The 20,424-nt window shown below is 58.1% G+C and overlaps 1 protein-coding gene across 1 annotated transcript in view; it reads left to right on the top strand.

Moving 5' to 3' along the window:
• Nucleotides 1-19,955, top strand: part of EPHA2 (EPH receptor A2) — a 31,352-nt gene extending 11,397 nt beyond the window's left edge. Inside the window, exons 4-17 of the mRNA XM_056122921.1 lie at nucleotides 5,564-5,719; nucleotides 5,836-6,168; nucleotides 7,765-7,880; nucleotides 8,418-8,571; nucleotides 9,006-9,105; nucleotides 9,458-9,513; nucleotides 9,714-9,839; nucleotides 9,932-10,117; nucleotides 10,254-10,315; nucleotides 10,728-10,937; nucleotides 11,123-11,272; nucleotides 13,055-13,248; nucleotides 13,935-14,090; nucleotides 18,952-19,955. Coding sequence (XP_055978896.1) covers nucleotides 5,564-5,719; nucleotides 5,836-6,168; nucleotides 7,765-7,880; nucleotides 8,418-8,571; nucleotides 9,006-9,105; nucleotides 9,458-9,513; nucleotides 9,714-9,839; nucleotides 9,932-10,117; nucleotides 10,254-10,315; nucleotides 10,728-10,937; nucleotides 11,123-11,272; nucleotides 13,055-13,248; nucleotides 13,935-14,090; nucleotides 18,952-19,057 — 2,105 coding nt within the window. The 3' untranslated portion in view covers nucleotides 19,058-19,955. The remainder of the gene's footprint in view (nucleotides 1-5,563; nucleotides 5,720-5,835; nucleotides 6,169-7,764; nucleotides 7,881-8,417; nucleotides 8,572-9,005; nucleotides 9,106-9,457; nucleotides 9,514-9,713; nucleotides 9,840-9,931; nucleotides 10,118-10,253; nucleotides 10,316-10,727; nucleotides 10,938-11,122; nucleotides 11,273-13,054; nucleotides 13,249-13,934; nucleotides 14,091-18,951) is intronic.
• The last annotated feature ends 469 nt before the right edge of the window (nucleotides 19,956-20,424 follow it).

Genomic DNA, 20,424 nt, shown 5'->3' with positions numbered 1-20,424 from the left:
GTGCTGTGTTCGGACAGGTGGGCACGCTGCCCGGGAGAGCTCTCGTGAGCTATGTCAGGAATGAGGCAGCTTCTCTCCCCCGCCCGGGGGACAGTGGAGTCACTCAGGCTGACCGTCATCTCCCCCGGGGCGCCTTTGTCTCCCCGGTTCATCTCTGCTTCCTGTGCTGGCATCGGCTGGCGCCTGGGCCATGGGGGCTGCCGGCCAGGTGAGCAGGTGGCCAGCGGCTTGGGCCAGAGGCCGGTCCAGCAGCTGCGAGGTGTGGGGCCAGAGGGGGTGTCTGGAGTCCCCTCCTCCAAGGAGGGAGCTGGTCTCTGGGGGAGATCTCTCCACCTCGCCTTCCCAGCACGAGGCCGAGCATTGCACCAGCAAAGCTTCCCCATGGGTCATCCCCCACGGCCCGAGAGGCTGAGGACGCGACCCCCCCATTTTACAGGTGAGGAAAAGGGGGGCTCAGAGAGAACATTGGTGACCAGCCACCCAATGAGCTCCGACTGTGGCGAAGGCACACAGTCCCCAATGGCCTCTGACACAAGCCGCTTCACCCCTAAGCAGTATGAACTTGGCCCCTCTGGGCCTCATCGCCAGGTTCCTGCCTGCCCCGCCCCCACCTGCGGAATGAATGGGCTGCCTCCTTGCTGACCGAGTGGTCGACCTTCCCTTTCTGTGACTTTCTGCTAGGTCTAAGAACCTGGCTGCATTGCAGGCTGTTGACTCAGTGACCTTACCACAAGGAGGTGTGGGTCCCAGCAAGGGGGGGGGGGTGGCCATCCATAGGCACGGAGGCTTTAGACTTGGGGGTCCTCCTCCCTTGGGATAGCCCTGGACTGAGGCCTCCCTGGGCCTCTGATTCTGCCTCTCAGGTCTGGGGAGCGCCACGGGGACTTATTTCCTTACAGCTTCCTCCGGGCTGCTGGGGTGAGGGCCCTGGATGGTAGTCACCCTCCTGCCCCCCTTGCTCTCTGCCCTGCCCGCCCAGCCGGCTCTGCCCTCTGTTCGCACTGGGGTGCAGCTCCTCCCTCCCACACTCTCTCCCGGGAGGTAAGAACGGAAGGAAGGAGGCAAGGAGAGCAAATAGAAGATAAAAGGCCTGTGGCCGGGAAAGCGGGAGGCGGAGGCTTGGAGGGGGTGCTGCCCTTATCGCGGCTAGGTAGAGGAATGTGCCCCCAGATAATTCCCAGGGTGTGTGTGTGAAAGGTAGCCAGGGCCACAGGGGCATGGCCATGGGGTCAGGGCGTCTCTGTAGAGGACAGAGGGAAGCTGACTCCCTCGGGAGCCTGGGGGGGGGGTCTTAGCGCCCCTCATTTGCTAGGCCAGTAGCTTGCAGGCTGCCATCAGCTGCCTGTCAGGGCATCTAGACAGAGTCCAGGCTCCCGTCCTTGGGCTGAAGTGGCACGTGTGGTCACCAGTTGGGCTTGATGAGGGGTGGTGACTGGCTCTAGGTGAATTACAGCTGCCACCACTTGACCGTGTGACCTCGTCACTGCCTGCCTGGGAGGTGGTGGAGCGGGGGTGGGGATGGGGGTGAAGGTGGGAGGGGGCGGGGGGGGTGGGCGGGGAGGGGGCTGCTGCTTAGCCGGGGGATAGATTTGCGTCATGCCAGAGGGCGTCTGGTCCTGAGTCACCCGACGCTGCCACCCGAGGGGCGGGCATGGGGAACTGGAAAAACCAGGGTGCAGCCATCATGCCCCAGTTCCCCTGTTGAGAGTGGCCCAGGCCTGCCAGGGATGTACTCCCTGTTTGTTTGTGCCCCAGCCAGGCCCTCGTGCCAGGCAGGAGGGGACATTGTCGTCTCGGGGTCTCCGGAGCCCTGGACACAGTGTGCATCTCTGCCTGAGAGTGGTGTCCGACGCAGATGTTGTAGGTCTCGCTGTTCGCTCACTCAGTCATTCAGGAAGCACCAGCCAAGCACCTGCTGCGTGCTGGGCCCGCAGCCGTGGGGCTCAGCTCCTGCTTTCCAGGTGCTGCCAGGCTCATCGGAGCGGATCCTAATTCGCGCAGAGACGGTTTCAAATGGAGCACAAGAGCCAGGCTGTGAATTCCCCTGGAGCGTTAGCCATGTTTATCTAACTCCCAGTCGGAGCCCAGCGCTCAGCATCGTGCCAGACACGTAGGAAGTGCTCGATTTCTGCTTTGTAGACAGCAGGTTGAGTCATCAGTGCCCTCCTGGGGCAGAGGGGGCCAGAAATGGGGCTTTGGGGGGAGGGCTATGTGGAGAAGCTCCAGTTGGGTGCTGAAGGATGCATAGGAGTTTGCTGGTTGGCTCAGGGTCAGTGCAGCTTTTGTGCATGTGGATGTGTTGGAGTGTGTGTGAACCCCAAGTGTGTAACCCTTGTTCTCACCTGCCTGCGTAGGATATGAAGGGAGGACGAGGAGGGGGCGCTTGTGGGCATATTCTGCCTGAGCTCGGGGACCCCTGAACCGGGGTAAACATGGGCGGGGCTGGGCCTGGCCCTGCAGCTCTGTGGTTGGAGGAGGGGCCCCACATTCCCGTCAGGCAAGCACATGCCCTGTTGCCGCGGCTCCGCCACAGCATTATCTGGCACATCCGCAGCGGAAATCTCTCCAAATTCCCTCTTTCCTGCCGGCAGCAGGCGGGCCACCCCCGGGCTCTGGGGCCAAAGAATGGAACCCAACTCCCCCCCCACACTTCCTCCTCTTGGCATCAGGCTGGGGGCTTGCAATCAACCACGTGCTGGGGTGTGGGGTGTTGGGAAGCGTGTGCAGGTGGCTGAAGCTTTCAGCCGAAACAAACCCCAGCTCGGCGGGTTTGTGGTCCCGTCCCCAGCCTGAGAGCCCGGACTGAGAAGGTGTGATTGTGCTTCAAGGGGGCGCTGAGCATTCACCCCAGTTCGGTGAAGCCACCTGCAACCAGCATTTTTACTCGAGGCATCAGCCCCTCAGCGGACAAGTCAGGGCATCTGGGGGAATCGAAATTCCAGGGTAAACGTGGCTTCCTGGAATCTCCTTTTCACGGGAAGATTTAAAGAGGGGAGAGCTATTTTTATTTTCTGACATCTCGGTGAGTAGTGAGATAAAAGACTTGAAAGACCTTGGAACTTGCAGGAGGCCTTTTTGGCTACCCAGCCAGCTCCTGGGGGCCAATCCACTCTTTCATTCAGGAAGATCTGTGAAGGGGTGGTCCACCGCCCCCCTCTACCCCCAGCTGCTCTGAAATTAGTCTTGGGGTTTTCTGGCTGTTGGAACCAGTTGGGACTCATCCCCTCTCTCTTGGGGCTGGCTCAGGATGTTGATTCTTTTTGCTCCAAATTTAAGTGTTTGTGGGAAAGGAGAGGCCCAGAGTCGGGCTTCCTGGGTTTAGAAGTTGGCTCCTGTCTTAGGAGCTTGGGGGGGATAACTTGGGCACGTTGCGCTCTGTCCTGAACCTCAATTTCTTCATTTCCTCAGGTGCCCAAGTATAATTGACTTATTGTGATGATTGAGTGGCTGTCTCTAGCTTGGTGTAGGGGTTGTACATAGTAGCCGCAGAATAAAAATGGTCACTGTGTCAACGGGACTCCAGGGAAGAGCTGAGTGCTCACTCCGTCTGCTGCACTGGAAGGCTCATGGAGGTCCTGCGGGAGGTTGCTGGTGTGACCACAGGGCTAGGGCAGGGATGGAATGGGGCTGCCTCCCAGCAGTCGGTAATAAGAAGTCTGAGGCCGTCAGGAGGTGGGTCTCCGAGTCCTGTCCTTCATTCTTAGTCCCTCTCTCCACCTCTGCTCATGAGGGGTTGGACTGGGGGAGAATGCCATCCAAGTATTTATGTGGGAGGCACACTTGGCGGTGCTCGGGATCAATCCTGGTGGTGCTGGGGATGTAACAACCTGCAGTGATGGGAATCAAAACGGGCTCAACTGCATGCAACCCCAAGCGCCTTACGCTCCGAGTTCAGAGTTCCAGCCCCATCTCTCTAGCCCTTTCTAGGAATGCTGACACTTGTGTTTGGCGGGGAAGCCACATTCAGCCGTGCTCAGGCTCTGCACTCCAGGACCACTCAGTTGTGGTCGATTCCAATGGTGGAGTGTCACCCTAACTCAGGAGGATTTTAGGGGGTGCCAGGAATCAAACCTGGCTTGGCCACATGCAAGGGCAGTGCCTTATCTGTGTACGGTCGCTGTACTAGCCAGCCCCGACAGTTCCAGTCTTACCAATGGGAATCTTTCTGGGAGAGAGCAGGGGCTTTTTTAATTTTATTTTCCTGCATGTTTTTTTTTTTTTTGCTACACCCAACTCTACTGGGGGATTTGTGTCAGTGATAGAACCCGGACCTCCTGCATGCGTGCAGAGCCCTCACTCCAGCCCTTTCAGCACTCTCGCTTGCCCCAGCTGTTGGGCCTAGCGAAAGCCCCTGTTCCTTGCTCTGGCATCCAAGGTCTTTGTCTGGTCTCCGGGGACCTGTCAGCTTTCCTGCCTGCTGCTCCCTCTGCTCATACTCAACCTTACCCCTTACTCTTTCTCTACTGAACTCCTGCTCAATCACTAAGCCTCAGTCGCTGTAAGAACCCCTCCATGACTCCTTAGCGCCTTAGGCAAGGTGGTCTCTGTCCCCCTAGCTCTTGGCCCACTTCAAGGGAGATGTTATCATTGGCTTCTGCTTCGTGAGTTCAAGGTGTCTGTCTCACGTTGGGCTCCTTGGCCAAGCCTAGGGCAAGACACAGAACAGAGAAGCAATGAGCGTCTGATGACTGTGACTCAGAGGCTGGGGGTGTCTCAGAGCCCCTACCTCCTCTCTGGTGGTAATCAGGTGGTAGAAGAGGTCCAGAGAGTGTCACCCCAACTGGTGCCGCCCAAGTTCTGCATGGTGGGCCCTATGTCTGGGCAGCTTCCGGGGGCTGTGGGGCCAGGAAGGGGCTTGGGGTGGGGGCAGCAGAGGGCGATGGGAGGAAGAGGCTTCTGGAGTCAGGTGGCTGAGGCCCTCTCTGGTCCAGCCAGGAGGGGACCTGCTGGCGGCAGTGGAGCAGGAAGAGCGGCTTCCTGGCCGCCCTTGAGTGTGGCGGAAATGACCCGGGCCTGTGAGCAGATCCTGAGAAAATTCTAGGACGTGGCCTTTCCTGCGCTCCGCTCGGCCGGCCACGGGACAGGAAGGCAGCCGGGTCCCGGAGTGAGCGGAGCACCTGCAGGGTGGTATCCTGAGCTGATAGCAATCACACGCATGATGAAGAAGAGGTTCTGGGTGGCCTGGAGCCACACCCCCACCTCCACCCCCGGAGATGGTGGGGGGTGGGGGGATGTCGCAGCCTCTAGTATGCTGGAAGGTGCTGAGACAGCCCAGCGGAATCCTGTGGCTGGTGCGGTGCAGGCTGAGCCAGGGTTCCCAGGAAGCTGGGCGCTGCTCTGTGGACCTTGAACAGCAGGCTCAGAGCGTGGCATCTTGGGAGGGTCAGCGGGGAGTGATGCAAACACTGAAGCCCACGGGCGAGGCACTTCCTGGAGCTCCTGGGAGCAGGTGGTGCCTTGTGCTTTGTCACGGCAAGACGTTTTGCTGATGAGAGGAAGAAGCCCGAGCAGGGTTCGCCAGCTGGGTTGAGCTGATGTTCATCCCTGTGCCCCACCCCCACAGCGTGCAGCCCCGGGTTCTTCAAGTCTGAGGTGTCCGAGAGCCCCTGCCTGCCGTGCCCTGCACATACGCTGCCGTCCTCCGAGGGGGCTGCCTTCTGCGAGTGTGAGGAAGGCTACTACCGGGCACCGCTGGACTCACTGGCCTTGCCCTGCACACGTGAGTCTCACAGCGGGTCGGGTCGTGTCGGGTCGGGTTGGGTCGGGTTGGGGAACCCCTGGGAGGGGGTTGTGTCCCGGCCAAGCTGGGCCCCAACGCCGACCTCTCTGCTGCAGGTCCGCCCACCGCCCCAAACTACCTCACCGCCGTGGGCATGGGGGCCAAAGTGGAACTGCGCTGGACGCCGCCCCAGGACAACGGAGGCCGGGAGGACATCACCTATAGCGTCACCTGTGAGCAGTGCTGGCCTGAGTCGGGCGAGTGTGGGCCCTGTGAAGCCAGCGTGCGCTACTCGGAGCCGCCGACCGCCCTCACTCGCACCAGCGTCACCGTCAGTGACCTGGAGCCGCACATGAACTACACCTTCGCCGTTGAGGCCCGCAATGGCGTCTCGGGGCTGGTGAGCAGCCGCAGCTTCCGCACTGCCAGTGTCAGCATCAACCAGACAGGTGAGGGGCCTGCAGACCCTTGGGGTCCACGGTGACGGGGGAGGGGTGGGTAGCAGGCTTCAGGAGGATGGATGCCTGGATGCCTGGGGCTCAGCTGTGTCAGGGAGACACAGTGCTGGGTGGTGGAGAACACAGTCTTGGGGCTGGAGAGATTGTACAGCGGGGAGGCTGCTCTTCCTGCACACACCAGACCTGGGCTCCATCCCCGGCACCCCATCTGATCCCCTGAGCACTGCCAGGAGTGATCGCTGAGTACAGAGTCAGGGGTCAACCTTGAGCACTGCCAGGTGAGTTCCCCAAAGCAAACAAAAGAGCACAGTCTCCCGTGCAAGAGAAGTAGTATGGGGTTTCAGGGCACTTGGCTTATACATGGTCAATCCCAGATTGATCCCTGGCACTGTATCTAGTCCCTAAGCACCGCTGGGAGTAATCTCTGAGCACCACCAGGTATATGACCTCAAGTACAAAATACCCACCCACCTCTCCCCAAAAGTACAGTATTCAGAATGATTTCTTCGCTCAGTTACCAAAAAGCAAGTTACTTAATGTCTCTGAACCTCAGTTTCCTCACTTCTAAAATAGGCGTGATAACAGGGTTATTGTATTTAAAATTTTTTTATGTGTGAGACCTTGAACAGTGATTCACACACACACACACACACACACACACACACACACACACAACTATGGCAAGATATAGCAAGTCAGGTTTGTTTTGTTTTGTTTTTGTTTTGGGGTCATTCTTGGCAGTGTTCAGGGTGCACTCCTAACTCTGTGCTCAGGGATCATTCCTGGGGGATTCAGGGGGACCATATGGGATGCCCAGGATAGAACCCTGGTTGGCCTGTGTATGAGGCAAATGCGCTCCCTGCTGTATTTCAGCCTAAGTCCCCTACTTCTGTCTGTGTGTATTATTTGGCTTTTGGGCCATACCTGGTGCTCAGAGGACCATACAGAACTAGGGATTGGACCCAGGGTTTATACATGCAAAGCATGTACTCCAGACACACCCCTCCCCCCATTTTTGGGGGAGGGGGGGTGTTGGCCACATCCAGTGGTGCTCATGAGTTATTCCTGGCTCTGTGCTTGGGAGTCAATCCTGGCAGTGCCCAGGAAACCATCTGTGGTACCAGGGATCAAACCAGGTCTAGCTGCATGCAAGGCAAGCCCCTTAGCCCCTGTTCTGTTTCTCTAGTACTATATATTTTTTTTTAATATTGATGTCACAGGTGGGGCTAAGCCAGGAGCTGGTGATTTTTTGTTTTTTGTTTTTTTAATTTTTGGGGGGAAGGCAACATACCTGGCATTGCCTCTAGGGCTGTTCTGACATGGTGCTCAAGCACCACTCCTGGTGGCGTTCAGGGCACCACGCAGTGCTGGGGATCGAACCTGAGGCTCCTGCCTACAGAGCATGCGCTATAGCCCTTTGAGCCATCACCCTGGTGCCTGGAGTCCAGCGCTCTGCACTGGAGGTTAAGCGTCCTAGGTCGGGGTCTGAGGAGCTGGGCTGTCGTTGGACTCTGTCTGGGTATGTCTGTTCTCCCACCCAGTCGTGGCTTCTCACATTCCCCCCCCCTCCCACCTGCTCTTTCCCAGAGCCTCCCAAGGTGAAGCTGGAGGGCCGGAGCAGCACCTCGCTGAGCGTCTCCTGGAGTATCCCCCTGCCTCAGCAGAGCCGCGTGTGGAAGTACGAGGTCACCTACCGCAAGAAGGTAACTCCTGGGGGCCAGGGAGATAGCACAGTGGATCGGGTGCGTGCATTGCATGGGGCCAACTTGCCGTCCATCCCTGGCACCCCATTTGCTCTCTGAACCCTGCCAGGAGTGATCCCTGAGCACAGTGCCAGGTATAAGCCCTGAGCACTGCTAGGTGTAAGCCCTGAGCACTGCCAGGTGTACATAAATCAAAGATGGTACCTCTGGGTGGGGTTGGGCTGGTTCTGGCTCTGCGGCAGGCAGAGGAGGGTCCCCTGTAAGTACTGCCACTGAGCGCACCCCATAGCCACCTGAAGCAGCTGCACCCTGCAGGTGGGGAAACTGAGGCTGGGGACCCTGGACAGTCTCCACACAGCAGAGGTGGGTGGGAGGCGAGACGTGGGGGTCTGGAATCCAGATGCTGGGGATGGGACAGACGTGCGTTTGCTGGCTGTGACCTGTAGCTAGGACCTCCCTTGTCTGAGTGGGTTTGTGAGGGTGGTGAACCAGCACCCAGCTCTGTCTCACTGCTCCGTCACCCGCCGGCCACCACAGGGAGACTCCAACAGCTACAACGTGCGCCGCACCGAGGGCTTCTCCGTGACCCTGGACGACCTGACCCCGGACACCACCTACCTGGTGCAGGTTCAGGCACTGACCCAGGAGGGCCAGGGTGCCGGCAGCAAGGAGCACGAGTTCCAGACGCTGTGTGAGTTGAGGCTCACGTCCCGGGGGAGGAAGTGCAGTGTGAACTCACCCAGGACCTGGGTGGCCCTGGAGGGGGTGGGGAGGTCCTGGCCCAAGCCTGGGGTGAGGTGGATGTGAGGGCTGAGTGGGGAGAACCAGACCTCTGTAGGGCGGGGTTGGACATGGGTTTCGGCTTTGGCAGACCCTGTTCGAATCCTGCGTGGTGGAGGGCAGGGACTCGATTTCCCCTCTCCCCCCGCTACGGGGTCGGTCTCTCTGTTCCCCTGGGGAGGCCCCCACCGTGACTCTTGGAGGTGGGAGTAATTTGCTCATTCTCAAACCAAAGCCGGTGACGGCACCCACCCTGTGTCTGGGGTCCCTCCAGTGGCCCTCGGTGCCATAGGGGTTGTTGCTGGGATTTGGGGCTCCCTGGTCATCTCTGCGTCTCCCCGACAGCCACGGAAGGATCGAGCAACATGGCGATGGTCGGCGGCGTGGCAGTCGGTGTCCTCCTGCTGCTGGTGCTGGCAGGAATCGGCTTCTTCATCCACCGCAGGTTGGTGGGGGGCCCCGGGCTGGGAAGCACTGCGCCTGACCATGCTGTGGGGGTGCTGCTGAGGGTCACCCCCGGCTCATAGTGTGTCGCTTCCTCTGGGCACGCCAGCAGGAAGCACCGGGGCACTCGAGCGAGGAAAACCCTGGCCAGGGCCACTCACGGGGTCATTCGAGGGTTGTTGGTGTGAGGACCAAGCCCTGCCTGGTCATTTCCTCTCCACCCCTCCTCGACCTTCCCCCTGCCCTCTGCCCGGTGAGCAATGCTCTGGGTGCTCTCAGGGGACCCGCGTGAGGTCAGGAGGCTCCCCACAGACTCCCCATGTGATGGGCTTCTTGTGTGTTTTTTTTTCCAGGAGGAAAGGCCTGCGAGCACGCCAGTCTTCGGAGGATGTCTACTTCTCCAAGTCAGGTGAGAGGCGCCTTGTCCCAGTGGCAGGGCTGGAGGGTGGGGCCACAGGTAGCCGACAGGGGCTGATTCGGAGCCTCCACACCCCACAAGCCTGTGTGTGCCTCTTGACGCTTGCTCAGAGCATCTCCTGCTGTGGACCCCCCCACCCAGGACCCCCTGCCCCGAGCTGCCTGTGAACCTCTCTTTCTTCCCTGCTACAGAACAACTGAAGCCCCTGAAGACGTATGTGGACCCCCACACGTATGAGGACCCCAACCAGGCTGTGCTCAAGTTCACCACGGAGATCCACCCATCCTGTGTCACTCGGCAGAAGGTGATCGGCGCAGGTAAGCCGGCACCTCCCTGCAGGGACCCGGCGGGCGGGGAGGCCGTGGGCTCCCCGCTCACCCGGGCACTCCACCTCACGTGCTGCCCGCAGGAGAGTTTGGGGAGGTGTACAAGGGGATGCTGAAGGCGTCGGGGAAGAAGGAGGTGCCCGTGGCCATCAAGACGCTGAAGGCCGGCTACACGGAGAAGCAGAGGGTGGACTTCCTCAGCGAGGCCTCCATCATGGGCCAGTTCAGCCACCACAACATCATCCGCCTGGAGGGCGTCGTCTCCAAATGTGAGGCTTGTCCCCCTCCCCCTGTGCGGGTGGAGACCCTCAGGAGCCTCATCTACCCAGGGGTGGGAGTGAGGGTGATCCCCACCTCCCCCACTCCCCACTGTGGCTGTCCCTTGACCCTGTGCCACCCCTACAGACAAGCCAATGATGATCATCACGGAGTACATGGAGAATGGGGCGCTGGACAAGTACCTCCGGGTAAGGAAGTGGGGAAGGTCGGAAAGATAGGAGTTAGGGGTTAGGCACTTGTACATGGCTGACCCCATATGGTCCCCTGAGCCCTGTCAGGAGTAGTCCCTGAGCATAGCACCAGAAATAAGCCCCGAGCATGACTCAAAGCCTCCTCCAAAAAGCTTTAGGGGGGCCAAAGTGATAGTACAGTGGGTAGGGCACTAGCCTTGCAGGTGACTGATTCGGGTTCAATCCCCGGCACCCCATTCGGTCCCTTGAGCCCACCATGAGTGACCACTCAGCACAGAGCCAGGAGTAAGCCCTGAGCACAGCTGGGTGTGGCCCCCAAACTAGAAAATTAAGAAGGGAGGTGAGCATGCCCAGAGGTTAGGGACCCGGGTGGCTTGAGGCTGGGGGCTGAGGGCCTGTGCTCCAGCAGGAGAAGGACGGGGAGTTCAGCGTGCTGCAGCTGGTGGGCATGTTGCGGGGCATCGCGGCGGGCATGAAGTACCTGGCCAACATGAACTACGTGCATCGCGACTTGGCCGCCCGCAACATCCTGGTCAACAGCAACCTGGTGTGCAAGGTCTCAGACTTTGGGCTGTCCCGCGTGCTGGAGGATGACCCCGAGGCCACCTATACCACCAGTGTGAGTGTTGGGGACCATCGCTGCCCGGGCCGGGGGGCTTGAGGGTGATGCCGCCACTGTCCTGCTTCAAGGTCCTTGCCCATGTCCACCTGAGCTACGGACCACGGGAGACAAGGTCACCTGCAGGGGGTGTGGTGGAGGGGGCAGAGGGGATACCTTGGTGACTGGGCCTGTGTCCCCCGCAGGGTGGCAAGATCCCCATCCGATGGACAGCGCCCGAGGCCATTTCCTACCGCAAGTTCACCTCGGCCAGTGACGTGTGGAGCTTTGGCATTGTCATGTGGGAGGTGATGACCTACGGCGAGCGGCCCTACTGGGAGTTGTCGAACCACGAGGTGGGCCCCCTTCCCCACCGGAACCAACACCCCTGACACCCCTTCCCTTTCCCTACACGCTCCCGTCCCCAGGGCTGCACAGAGAAGGGTTTTGCGGGGGGCACTGATCACCCTCTTAGCCATTCAGTTGCTGAGTAAATGTGTTAGGTGGGTGGGCCTGCAAGATGCCAGGCCTCGTGCTGTGTTCCTGGTACAGGATCTGGAAACTGTACAGATGTGCAGGTGTGTGTGTGTGTGTGTGTATGCATGCATGCATTCATGTGTCTGTGTGTGTGCATGCAGTGTGCATGCATGTCTGGTACCTTGTGCAGCCTGGAGTGGGTCCCACAGGAGGTCATATGTCTGCAGACCCTGGTACAGTTGGGTGGGTAGCAGGTGAAGACAAGGAGGGGAATTGTGTTCCAGCCCAGAGCTTCCTAAGCTCCTTCCATGCCTTTTATTTATATTTATATTTATTAGGGGTTTTTGGTCATACCCGGCAGTGCTCAGGGCTTACTCCTGGCTTTGTGCTCAGGGATCACTCCTCATGGGTCTGGGGGACCATATGGGGTACTGGGGCTCAAACCCTGGCGAGCAGTGTGCAAGGCAAGTGCTTGTCTGCTGTACTGTCTCTGGCCCCTTGAGACCCTTTTTGCATGAGAAATGAAAAGCAAACAAGCACTTCCAGGAACATTTTGGCTTCGTGACATGGTTGATGCGAGTTGATTTTTGGTTGTGGTGTGTTCAAAAACCTCTCATTTTTGCCAAATTTTTGCAACCCCCATATTCAGTTGCACGTCCCCATATTGGGGGGGTGGCAGCCCACATTTTAAGAAACTCAGCTCTCTTGGAGCCGGAGCGATAGAATAGGGGGTAGGGTGTTTGTTTGCCTTGCATGTGGCTGACCTGGGGTTGATCCCTGGTATCCCATATGGTCCCTTGAGCATTGTCAGAAGCAATTCCTGAGCACAGAGCCAGAAGTAACCCCACAGCATCTCCAGGTATAGTCCAAAAACAACAGCAAAAACCTTGACTCTAGCCAAAGGGCATGGTACAGACCAGACTCTTCGTGTTTTCCAAAGTGGGAAGATGACCCCAGCGTGATTCCCCTTTGGTAGCCCAAGAAACTGAGTCATAGGGTTATTAGCCTCCAAATACCGCTCTGCACTGGAGTGGTTGAGGGGGCGTTCATGGCCTCTGGTGCAATCATCGGTGCTTTCTGTTGGTTCAGTTAAAGAAGGTAGAATTTCAGGTGGGTGCTGAGTGATTTTTTTTTTTTTTTTCTGAAAAAGGAGCAGTAGGCCAAATAAATTTGGTACCCTCTGGACTGGAGGGAGGCTGACTTCAGGGGACATGGTGTGGTTGCTGCCTGGGGTGCCCGCAGGGGGCTCCCTGGAACTCAGAATGAGCCCCATAGCATCTACCCCTAGTGCAGTTCTGAAGGTTTGTATCCAGCACAAGGAAGGACCCCTGAGCGAGTAGATGCTCAAAGGCCTAGAGCACGTCCTCTGCATGCTGGAAGCCTTGGCACCATCCCCAGCACCACGTGGTCCATCACTAGGAGTCCCCCCCAAATACTGAGCTGGGAATAACCTCCAAATACCAGCAGTTGTGACCCCCCAAACAAAGCAAAAGAAAAGGAGAGAGTCTTGCCCATCTGTTTGTGGGCCTCTGCTCACCTCTGTACGATTCCTGGGGGGGCCTGCATGGGAATGAATGGGAGCTGTGAAGTTGTCACCCCCCCCGCCCCCAACCACTTCCTTCCATGGCAGTTTTGCTCATTTGGCGTGTCCCTTCCCCCAGGTGATGAAGGCCATCAACGACGGCTTCCGGCTCCCCACGCCCATGGACTGCCCCTCTGCCATCTACCAGCTTATGATGCAGTGCTGGCAGCAGGACCGTGCCCGGCGCCCCAAGTTCGCCGACATTGTCAGCATCCTCGACAAGCTCATTAGAGCCCCTGACTCCCTCAAGACCCTGGCTGACTTTGACCCCCGGTGAGCGCCATGCCCTGTGTCCGAGGCAGCTCCCCCACTGAGCCTCTTCAGCCAGGGAGGGTTAGGGGATGCTGCTACTATGAAGACCAGCTGCCCCTATAGGAAGTGGATAGGGCCCTGCTTTCAGCACTGCTCGTGTTGGGGCTGGAGTGATAATACAGCGGGTAGGGCATTTGCCTTGCCCGCGGCTGACCTGGGTTCAATCCCCGGCATCTCATATGGTCCCCTGGGCACCGCCATGAGTAATTCCTGAGTGCAGAGGAACCCCTGAGCATTGCTGGGTGTAACCCAAAAAGGGAAAAAAAAAGCACTGCCCGTGTGAAGCACATTTGAGCAGATGGCCTCAGCGTGATGCCCTTTGGTAGCCCAGGAAACTGAGTCATAGGGTCATCAAGGGTGTGACATGCTGGCTATGGCCAGGCTGGGACTGTGACTCTCTTCCTCTGGATAGCTTATTGATGGTGATAATCGGCAGTAGGGCAGAGGGAGCAACCCTTAAGTAGTGATAACCACTGGGTGTGGATGGACGTGCCCACTGTGTCCCCGAGTCCCACCAGACCGTGGCTTCCCCATTGTCCAGAGGAAGAAGAGGCTGAGGCACAGGGCAGCTGGGGGCATGGTCCAGGGGAGGGAGCCACCATGGGGGGTTGCTGCAGCGCCTCATCGCGGTGGTGGTCCTGTTGCAGGGTGTCCATCCGGCTGCCCAGCACCAGTGGCTCAGAGGGGGTCCCCTTCCGCACGGTGTCCGAGTGGCTGGAGTCCATCAAGATGCAACAGTACACGGAACATTTCATGGCGGCTGGCTACACCGCCATCGAGAAGGTGGTGCAGATGACCAACGAGTGAGTTGTCTAGCCTCTGCCCGCCTCCCCCTCTTGGGCATCCCCTCCTCCTGGCACCCTCCTTCCTCTTCCTCTCTTCCTCTCTCTCGGGGAGAGAGAGACTTTGCAGGAAGGGCAGGACCAGGCTGGCAGCCAGCAATTCTGCACGCCTGCTCTTGGCTCCCTCCTCTTCCTGCATCTCTTTTTCCAGAGTGGGAAAATAATAGCATTGTAACAACAGCGGCGTTTCTTAGGGGCCCCCTGTGTGCCAGCTCTGGGCCTCGGCACTTCGGATCAATTCTCCTGATAACTTGGTGGGGTGGGGGCTGTTGGTTCCAGGTGCACAGGTACAGAAACATGTAGGGACCTGTCACAAGTCACATGGCCATGAGGGGCAGAGTCAATTTGCCGCCACTGTGGCTAGCTGAGGTCCGGAGCTCAGGGATCGTCAGAGCCGTGGGTGGAGAAACTAAGGCTTGGAAGGTTCTGTGGGGGCTGACTCCAGGTCCAGAAGCTTGTGTCTGCTCCTGGGGAAGGAAAGACTTCCCTTCTCTTCCCTTCACAGCCTGGTTGGGTTTCCTTTGGAGCCTTGCGAAGAGATGCTATTCATCCTTTGCAGTTGAACAAATGGGGAAACCGAGGCCTGAGAGGTTGCATAGCTTCCCCAAGGTCATTCCCTCACAGCCCATTCAGAGTTCATCTCTCCAAGGTGCCAAGAAGAAATGGGCAGAGCCCTGGCACTTCCTGGATGAATCCAGAAGCCAGGGCCCCAGACTGCACCCCCCCACCCCCACCCAACCTCTCCCAGTGTGTTAAATTCCAGCCTTGGGCTCCAGCCTGGTGAGAAGGACCAGCTGCCCCGTCCCCTGGGTGCAGACCTTGGCTGCCCACTGTCTTCTCTCCTACACAGCAGCAGGGCCCTTTCCCGGCAAGGCCTTCCTTGGCCGGACACTGCCTCCCACCCCAGAAAGGAGAGGACATTATCTTCTTGGCCTTTTGTGCCTCTAAAAATAGTGTTGATCTCCATGGTCCAGCTGGGACGGGGTCCAAGGTCATGGCAGCGAAGGGGCCCAGGGCTGGGAGGTTTTGGGAACCCCAGGGAGAGGATGAGCCAGGCCTCCTGCTGTTCGGGGTCACAGAAGTTCTGGGATTTGGGCCGGTGTCCGAATGTCCTGAAAACCCCTTGGCTGGGAGTTCCACCATGGCCGCACGGGGCCATCCCAGCGCATGGCCGGGAATACAATCAGAGCCGGTGGGCTCAGACCTTTTGCTGCCAGTCGGCACAGGGACCCCTCTTGGACTCGGCTGCTGCCCTCACAGTTGCTCTTTGCCCGAGAGGGACCCCGACCCTACCGCCTGGCTTCCCTTCCTCCCAGCGGGGTTGGTCAGTGACCAGCCTGGTGCACAGTGGGGCTTTCCTGGGTCCTGCTCCTCCCTCACTCTTGCCTTCCACCCACACCGGGCGGGCTTGCAGCATCAGCCAGGGTTTCCAGGCTCCTTGCTTTGTCCCGGGACCTTGAAGCAGCCACGGCTGCCTGTCCGAAGGCTCCCACCAAGGACAGTGGGGCTTCTTGGGGTGGGCAGAACTGAGTGCAGAGGGGAGCTTGCAGGAAACACATGTTCTTGGAAACGTCCCGAAATAGCCCGGGGTGCTCCTCGGTCAATTCCTTTCCCACGGACAGAGACAGGGGCTGTCTTGGACGGATGGAGGCTGTGTGTGTGTGTGTGTGTGTGTGTGTGTGTGTGTGTGTGTGTGTGTGTGTGTGTGTGTTATGTTTTGAAAAGGCCTAGATAAAGGCAGGAAATCATTCCACGCTCCCTCTTCCCACCCGCCTGTTGGTGTTCCAGGCCGGGGCCTGTGACTCACCCCACCGCCCCCTCCGTTCCACTCACTCTTTTCAAATACATGAAATAAATGGGGATCTCTGAGCAGTTTTCCAGACTGCAGGCCCTGTCGGCACATGCCGTAGGGGCTGGTGGGTTGTGCTGAGGTTCAGTATGGCCGGAACGGGGTTGGAGTTTGGGTCTTATCCTCCTACCTCGCCGTCTAAACCTCCCTGCTCCTAAGAGCCGGCCTTGGCTGCCTTTCTGAATTGTCAGCAGGTTATTTTATTTTACTCTGTGTGTGTGTGTGTGTGTGTGTGTGTGTGTGTGTGTGTGTGTGTGTATGCTTAAGAAATAAGGCAGGTGGGCCGGAGTGATAGGACAGCGTTTAGGGCATTTGCCTTGCATGCCAAGACCCAGGTTGGATTGCCCGCACCCCATATGGTCCCCCAAGCACCACCAGGAGTGATTCCTGAGCTCAGAGCCAGGAGTAAGCCCCGAGCATTGCCAGGTGTGACCCAAAAAGCCAAAAAAGGAAAAAGAAAAAAAAAAGAAATAAGGCAGGAGGGGGTAGGGGATGGGAGAGATGGCAAACAGGGTTCACGCCTCTGCTTTTTTGTTTGTTTGGATTTGGGGCCACACCCTGCGGTGCTTGAGGCTCATTCCCAGTGCTGTGCCAGGGCTTGAACCCTGGTTGGCCGCCGTGTGCAAGCCAAGCGCCCTGCCCACTGTACTATCTCTCTGGCCCTGCCTGGCTCTGCTTTGCCGGTGGGTGGGTGTGTGTGTGTGGGGGGGGGGGGGTGAGCGTGCTCAGCTTGATCTCTGGCCCTATATGATCCATCAAGCCCTACCGGGAGCAGTCCCAAGCACTGAACTAGTTTGTCCCTGACCACGACTGGGTGTGAGCCCAAAGTCAAAAGTAAAGGGAAAAGGGAAGAAAAGGAGCAGGGGTCAGGTTGGGTGACCAGGCACATCTCAGCATAGAAGCCAAGAAAGGCCCCAGCCCAGGGAGTATCATCCCTGGCTTTGAAGGTATTGGGGACCAGCAGCCTCCTGTCCCCCAGTTGGCGCCAGTCTGGGAGAGGGCTTCCAGAGCCTGGGCCATGGCTCAGTCTCCACTAAGAATTTATTCACTCTCCCATGCGTCCACCCATTCACTCATTCCTTCAGTAGACAGGCCTTGAGGGTCTACTGTGAACCAGGCCTCTCTGGTAACCTGGGAGGGGGGCAGGGAGAAGGGCTCCCTCACCCCGGGGAGGCAGCTCTCTGCCCTGGCCCTCTGGGTACCCACACACCCTGCTGCATCTTCAACCATGTGCCGACGCTGGATAGAGCAGACTCCCGGGCTGCCATCGCAGGTCCTAGAGCTGGGCCCAAGGTTCTGCCTTTTCAGTCCTGGTGGTCCCGGTGCCTATGGTCCAGCCTCTGCCACCCTCCAGGTGTGGGGGAACCGTGCTGCTTTCTCCACATCCCCACCTGGGAGATAGGAAGTCCTTCCAGATGCCCGACCTTTGCCCTTCCCGATGCTGCACGAGTCCCTCCCAGGCCCGTGGCCCCTCCCCACGCACCTGGGGCCGCCTTCCCTGTGGGAAAGTCATGGCTCCGGAATTGCCAAGCGGAGCCTGGTACCGTATAATTAGCTCCATTTACTGCCAGGAGACGGCCCGTAAAAACCTGGGTGTTTTCATGGGTTTGGGCTGGTGGGTGAGGACAGTGGAGGAGAGAACTCCCAGTGTGAGCAATAAACATCCTGCTCCAGGGCTCCCAGGAGCATAAGTGGTTTTATGAGGGATGGAGGGGCACGGCAGGGGCGGCAGGGAGGGCTCCTGGGCACCTCTTTCCTTCTGCTGCCACTTCGGGGGGCTCCACCCTCCAGGGGTGCTAGAATCCCGCTTTGCAGGAGAGGAAACAGATGCCTCAAGGGAAAGCCCCCGACTCGGTTGACTGAGTCAATTAATGGGGGGACCCAAGAGCTCCTTCTATTAGAAACCAGCAAAATCCTTGATGGGATCATAGCAAGAATTTCCTGGGGTTGGAACAGCAACAGTACAGCCGGTAGGCGTTTGAGGTGCACGCAGCTGACCTGGGTTTGTTCCCCAGCATCTCATAGGGGCCCCTGAAAACTGCTAAGTGTCATTCCTGAGCTTCTCTGGGTGTGGCACAGAAACCAACAAACAAAAAAATTCCTGGAGTCGAGGAGATACTCTGGACTGGAGCATGTACTTTGCATGCCAGAGCCCCTAGGTTTAATACCCAGGACCTCATGGTCCCTTGAGCACCCTGGGGAGTGAGCACCGAACTGGGGATGGTTCCCAAGCACTGCTGGGTCTGTCCCCCAAACACCAAAGTGTTCCCGAGTCTCTCCTCAGTGAGCAGAGGGAGTGGGGGTGAAGTAAGGTGATGACTCGGGAGAGATGTTGGGTGGAGACATTTAAGCAACACCTCTGCACCCAGGCCCCTGGGAATGACGGTGCTTCTGGGGAAGGGAGCAGGTGTCAACTGAGGACATTGGGGATATGTAAAGGCCTTGGGGACATTTGTCACAGTCCGTCTAATTTCCAGCTCTTGCTATGGGGAGGAGGCACCTTGGGCAAGTCACTTCGCCTCAGTGTCCTCGTCTGTAGGCTAGAGGTGTGGAAACAGGACCACCTGCCTCAAAGATAATCATGCAGGGGCTGGAGTGAGAGTAGGGCGAGTAGGATGCTTGTATTGCACGTGGATAACCTGAATTCGATCCCTGACACACCCCCTATGATCCCCTTGAGCCCCGCTAGGAGTGATCCCTGAGCACAGCTGGGTGTGCCCACACACACCAAAAAAAATAAAAAAGGAAAAAAATAATAAAGCAACAAAGATAATCGTGCAGGTTTGACTTAGTGGGAGCATCTGTTGTGTTCTTAACGTGGCCGATGGCTTTCCAGATGTATGCGGTTCCTCCTGGGAGGCCTTGCTCCCCCCCCCCCCCCCCCCCCCCCCCCGCCAGCCTCCTTCCCTCCATGTTGCCCTGCCTCCACCTCGGGCCAGGCCCCTCATGCTTACTCTCCTTGTCCACCCGCAGAGACATCAAGAGGATCGGGGTGCGGCTGCCCGGCCACCAGAAACGCATCGCCTACAGCCTGCTGACACTCAAGGACCAGGTGAACACAGTGGGGATCCCCATCTGAGCCCTGGCAAGGCCTCGAAACCCCGTCGGCCAAGAATACTTGAAGAAGCGGCCTGGCTTCCCTGTCCACTCTGAGCTGGGCCACCACCAGGGACCTTATTTATTTCTAGTTGTTTTTACTGGTGCCACTCCGAGACCTCGGCTGGGGCCGTGGACAATGCTTAGGTCGGAACTGAGATGTTCAGGGACCCTGGACTGGGAGAATCTTCAGCTGCGGAGGATGGACAGACAGCCAAGCACTTAGCAGGCACCGCCGTGTTCCCAGCATCCCTTGGGGCAGGAGCTCTGCCAAAGCCTTCGGACATACCAAACATTTCCCACTGGACTTTCTCTTCGCCGCCTTGGGGGACGGGGGTGTTAGCCTGAGGGCTTATGAACAGGACACCTCCGGCCCCATCCCCTCACCTCAGAGGATAGATAGCAAATTCAGCAGCGTGAAGCCCAAACTGGTTCCCCCGCCATCTAGTGCCTTCCTCAGCCCCCCCAGGCCCCGTCCTCAGCCCCAAGGGGCCAAACTCCTGCTCCCCAGGCCCCTCACAGGCTGCTTGGTTGTGTTGAGGTTTTTTTTTTAAAAAATATATATATATAGATATATATTTTTTGTACTTTGTGGAGAGAATGTGTGTGTGGCAGGGGGCTCCAGCCGGGGCTGGGGACAGCCAAGGAGGGCCTGTATCAGACATTCCCTGGGCTGGGGTTGGTGCTGGCAGGATTATCTGCCTCTTCCCCAGTCCATCCGCTCTCTCTCACCTCTTTAGACAACATTCACTACTCTGTCAGTGTTAATGACTTTGTTTTGTTGGGTATTTTTTTTTGGAACCTTAATTTATTATTATTTTTTTTTATATTTATTGTTAGGAAATGACTTGTTTCTGCTCTAAAATAAAATTGCAGATGGTTAAAACTGATCTCGTGTTCTCTTTGGAGTGGCAGAGGCCTTCTGCGTCGGAAGTGGGGGACGAAGGGGTTCCCCTACCCCCCATGTTTAAAGAGTTTCTTCTGTAAGGCCCAGGGAGTGTAACCCTGGGAGCAGGGGTGGGTGGGAGGTGGGCAGGGGGCCAGAAAAGTGGGAGCCCCACCTCCCTGCAGGCCTGTCCGTCATCTTTGATCTTCAGGCTTCTGAGTAGCCCTGCCCTCCTACACATCCCCACAGAGCTGTTGTAAGATTCTTCGACCATCCTCGGAGGACTCTAAGGTTTACTGAAGCTTTGACAAGCGTTGTCTTGCTGGAGCCTTAGCACGCCCATTTCACGGAAGAGGAAGACCGAGGCCAGACCCAGGGACCAGGCTTGCCCAAGGCCACACAGCCAGTTAAAGGCAGAAGCCAGCCTTGCAAGCAGGGTGGGGAAGCCCAGTGAGGTGTTTTTC

This window comes from Sorex fumeus, unplaced genomic scaffold (genome assembly GCF_029834395.1).
Source record: "Sorex fumeus unplaced genomic scaffold, SorFum_2.1 ptg000047l, whole genome shotgun sequence".
Classification (NCBI taxonomy): Eukaryota; Metazoa; Chordata; class Mammalia; order Eulipotyphla; family Soricidae; genus Sorex; species Sorex fumeus.
The sequence above is the reverse complement of the archived record's forward strand: the minus strand, read 5'-3'. Positions and strand labels throughout refer to the sequence as shown.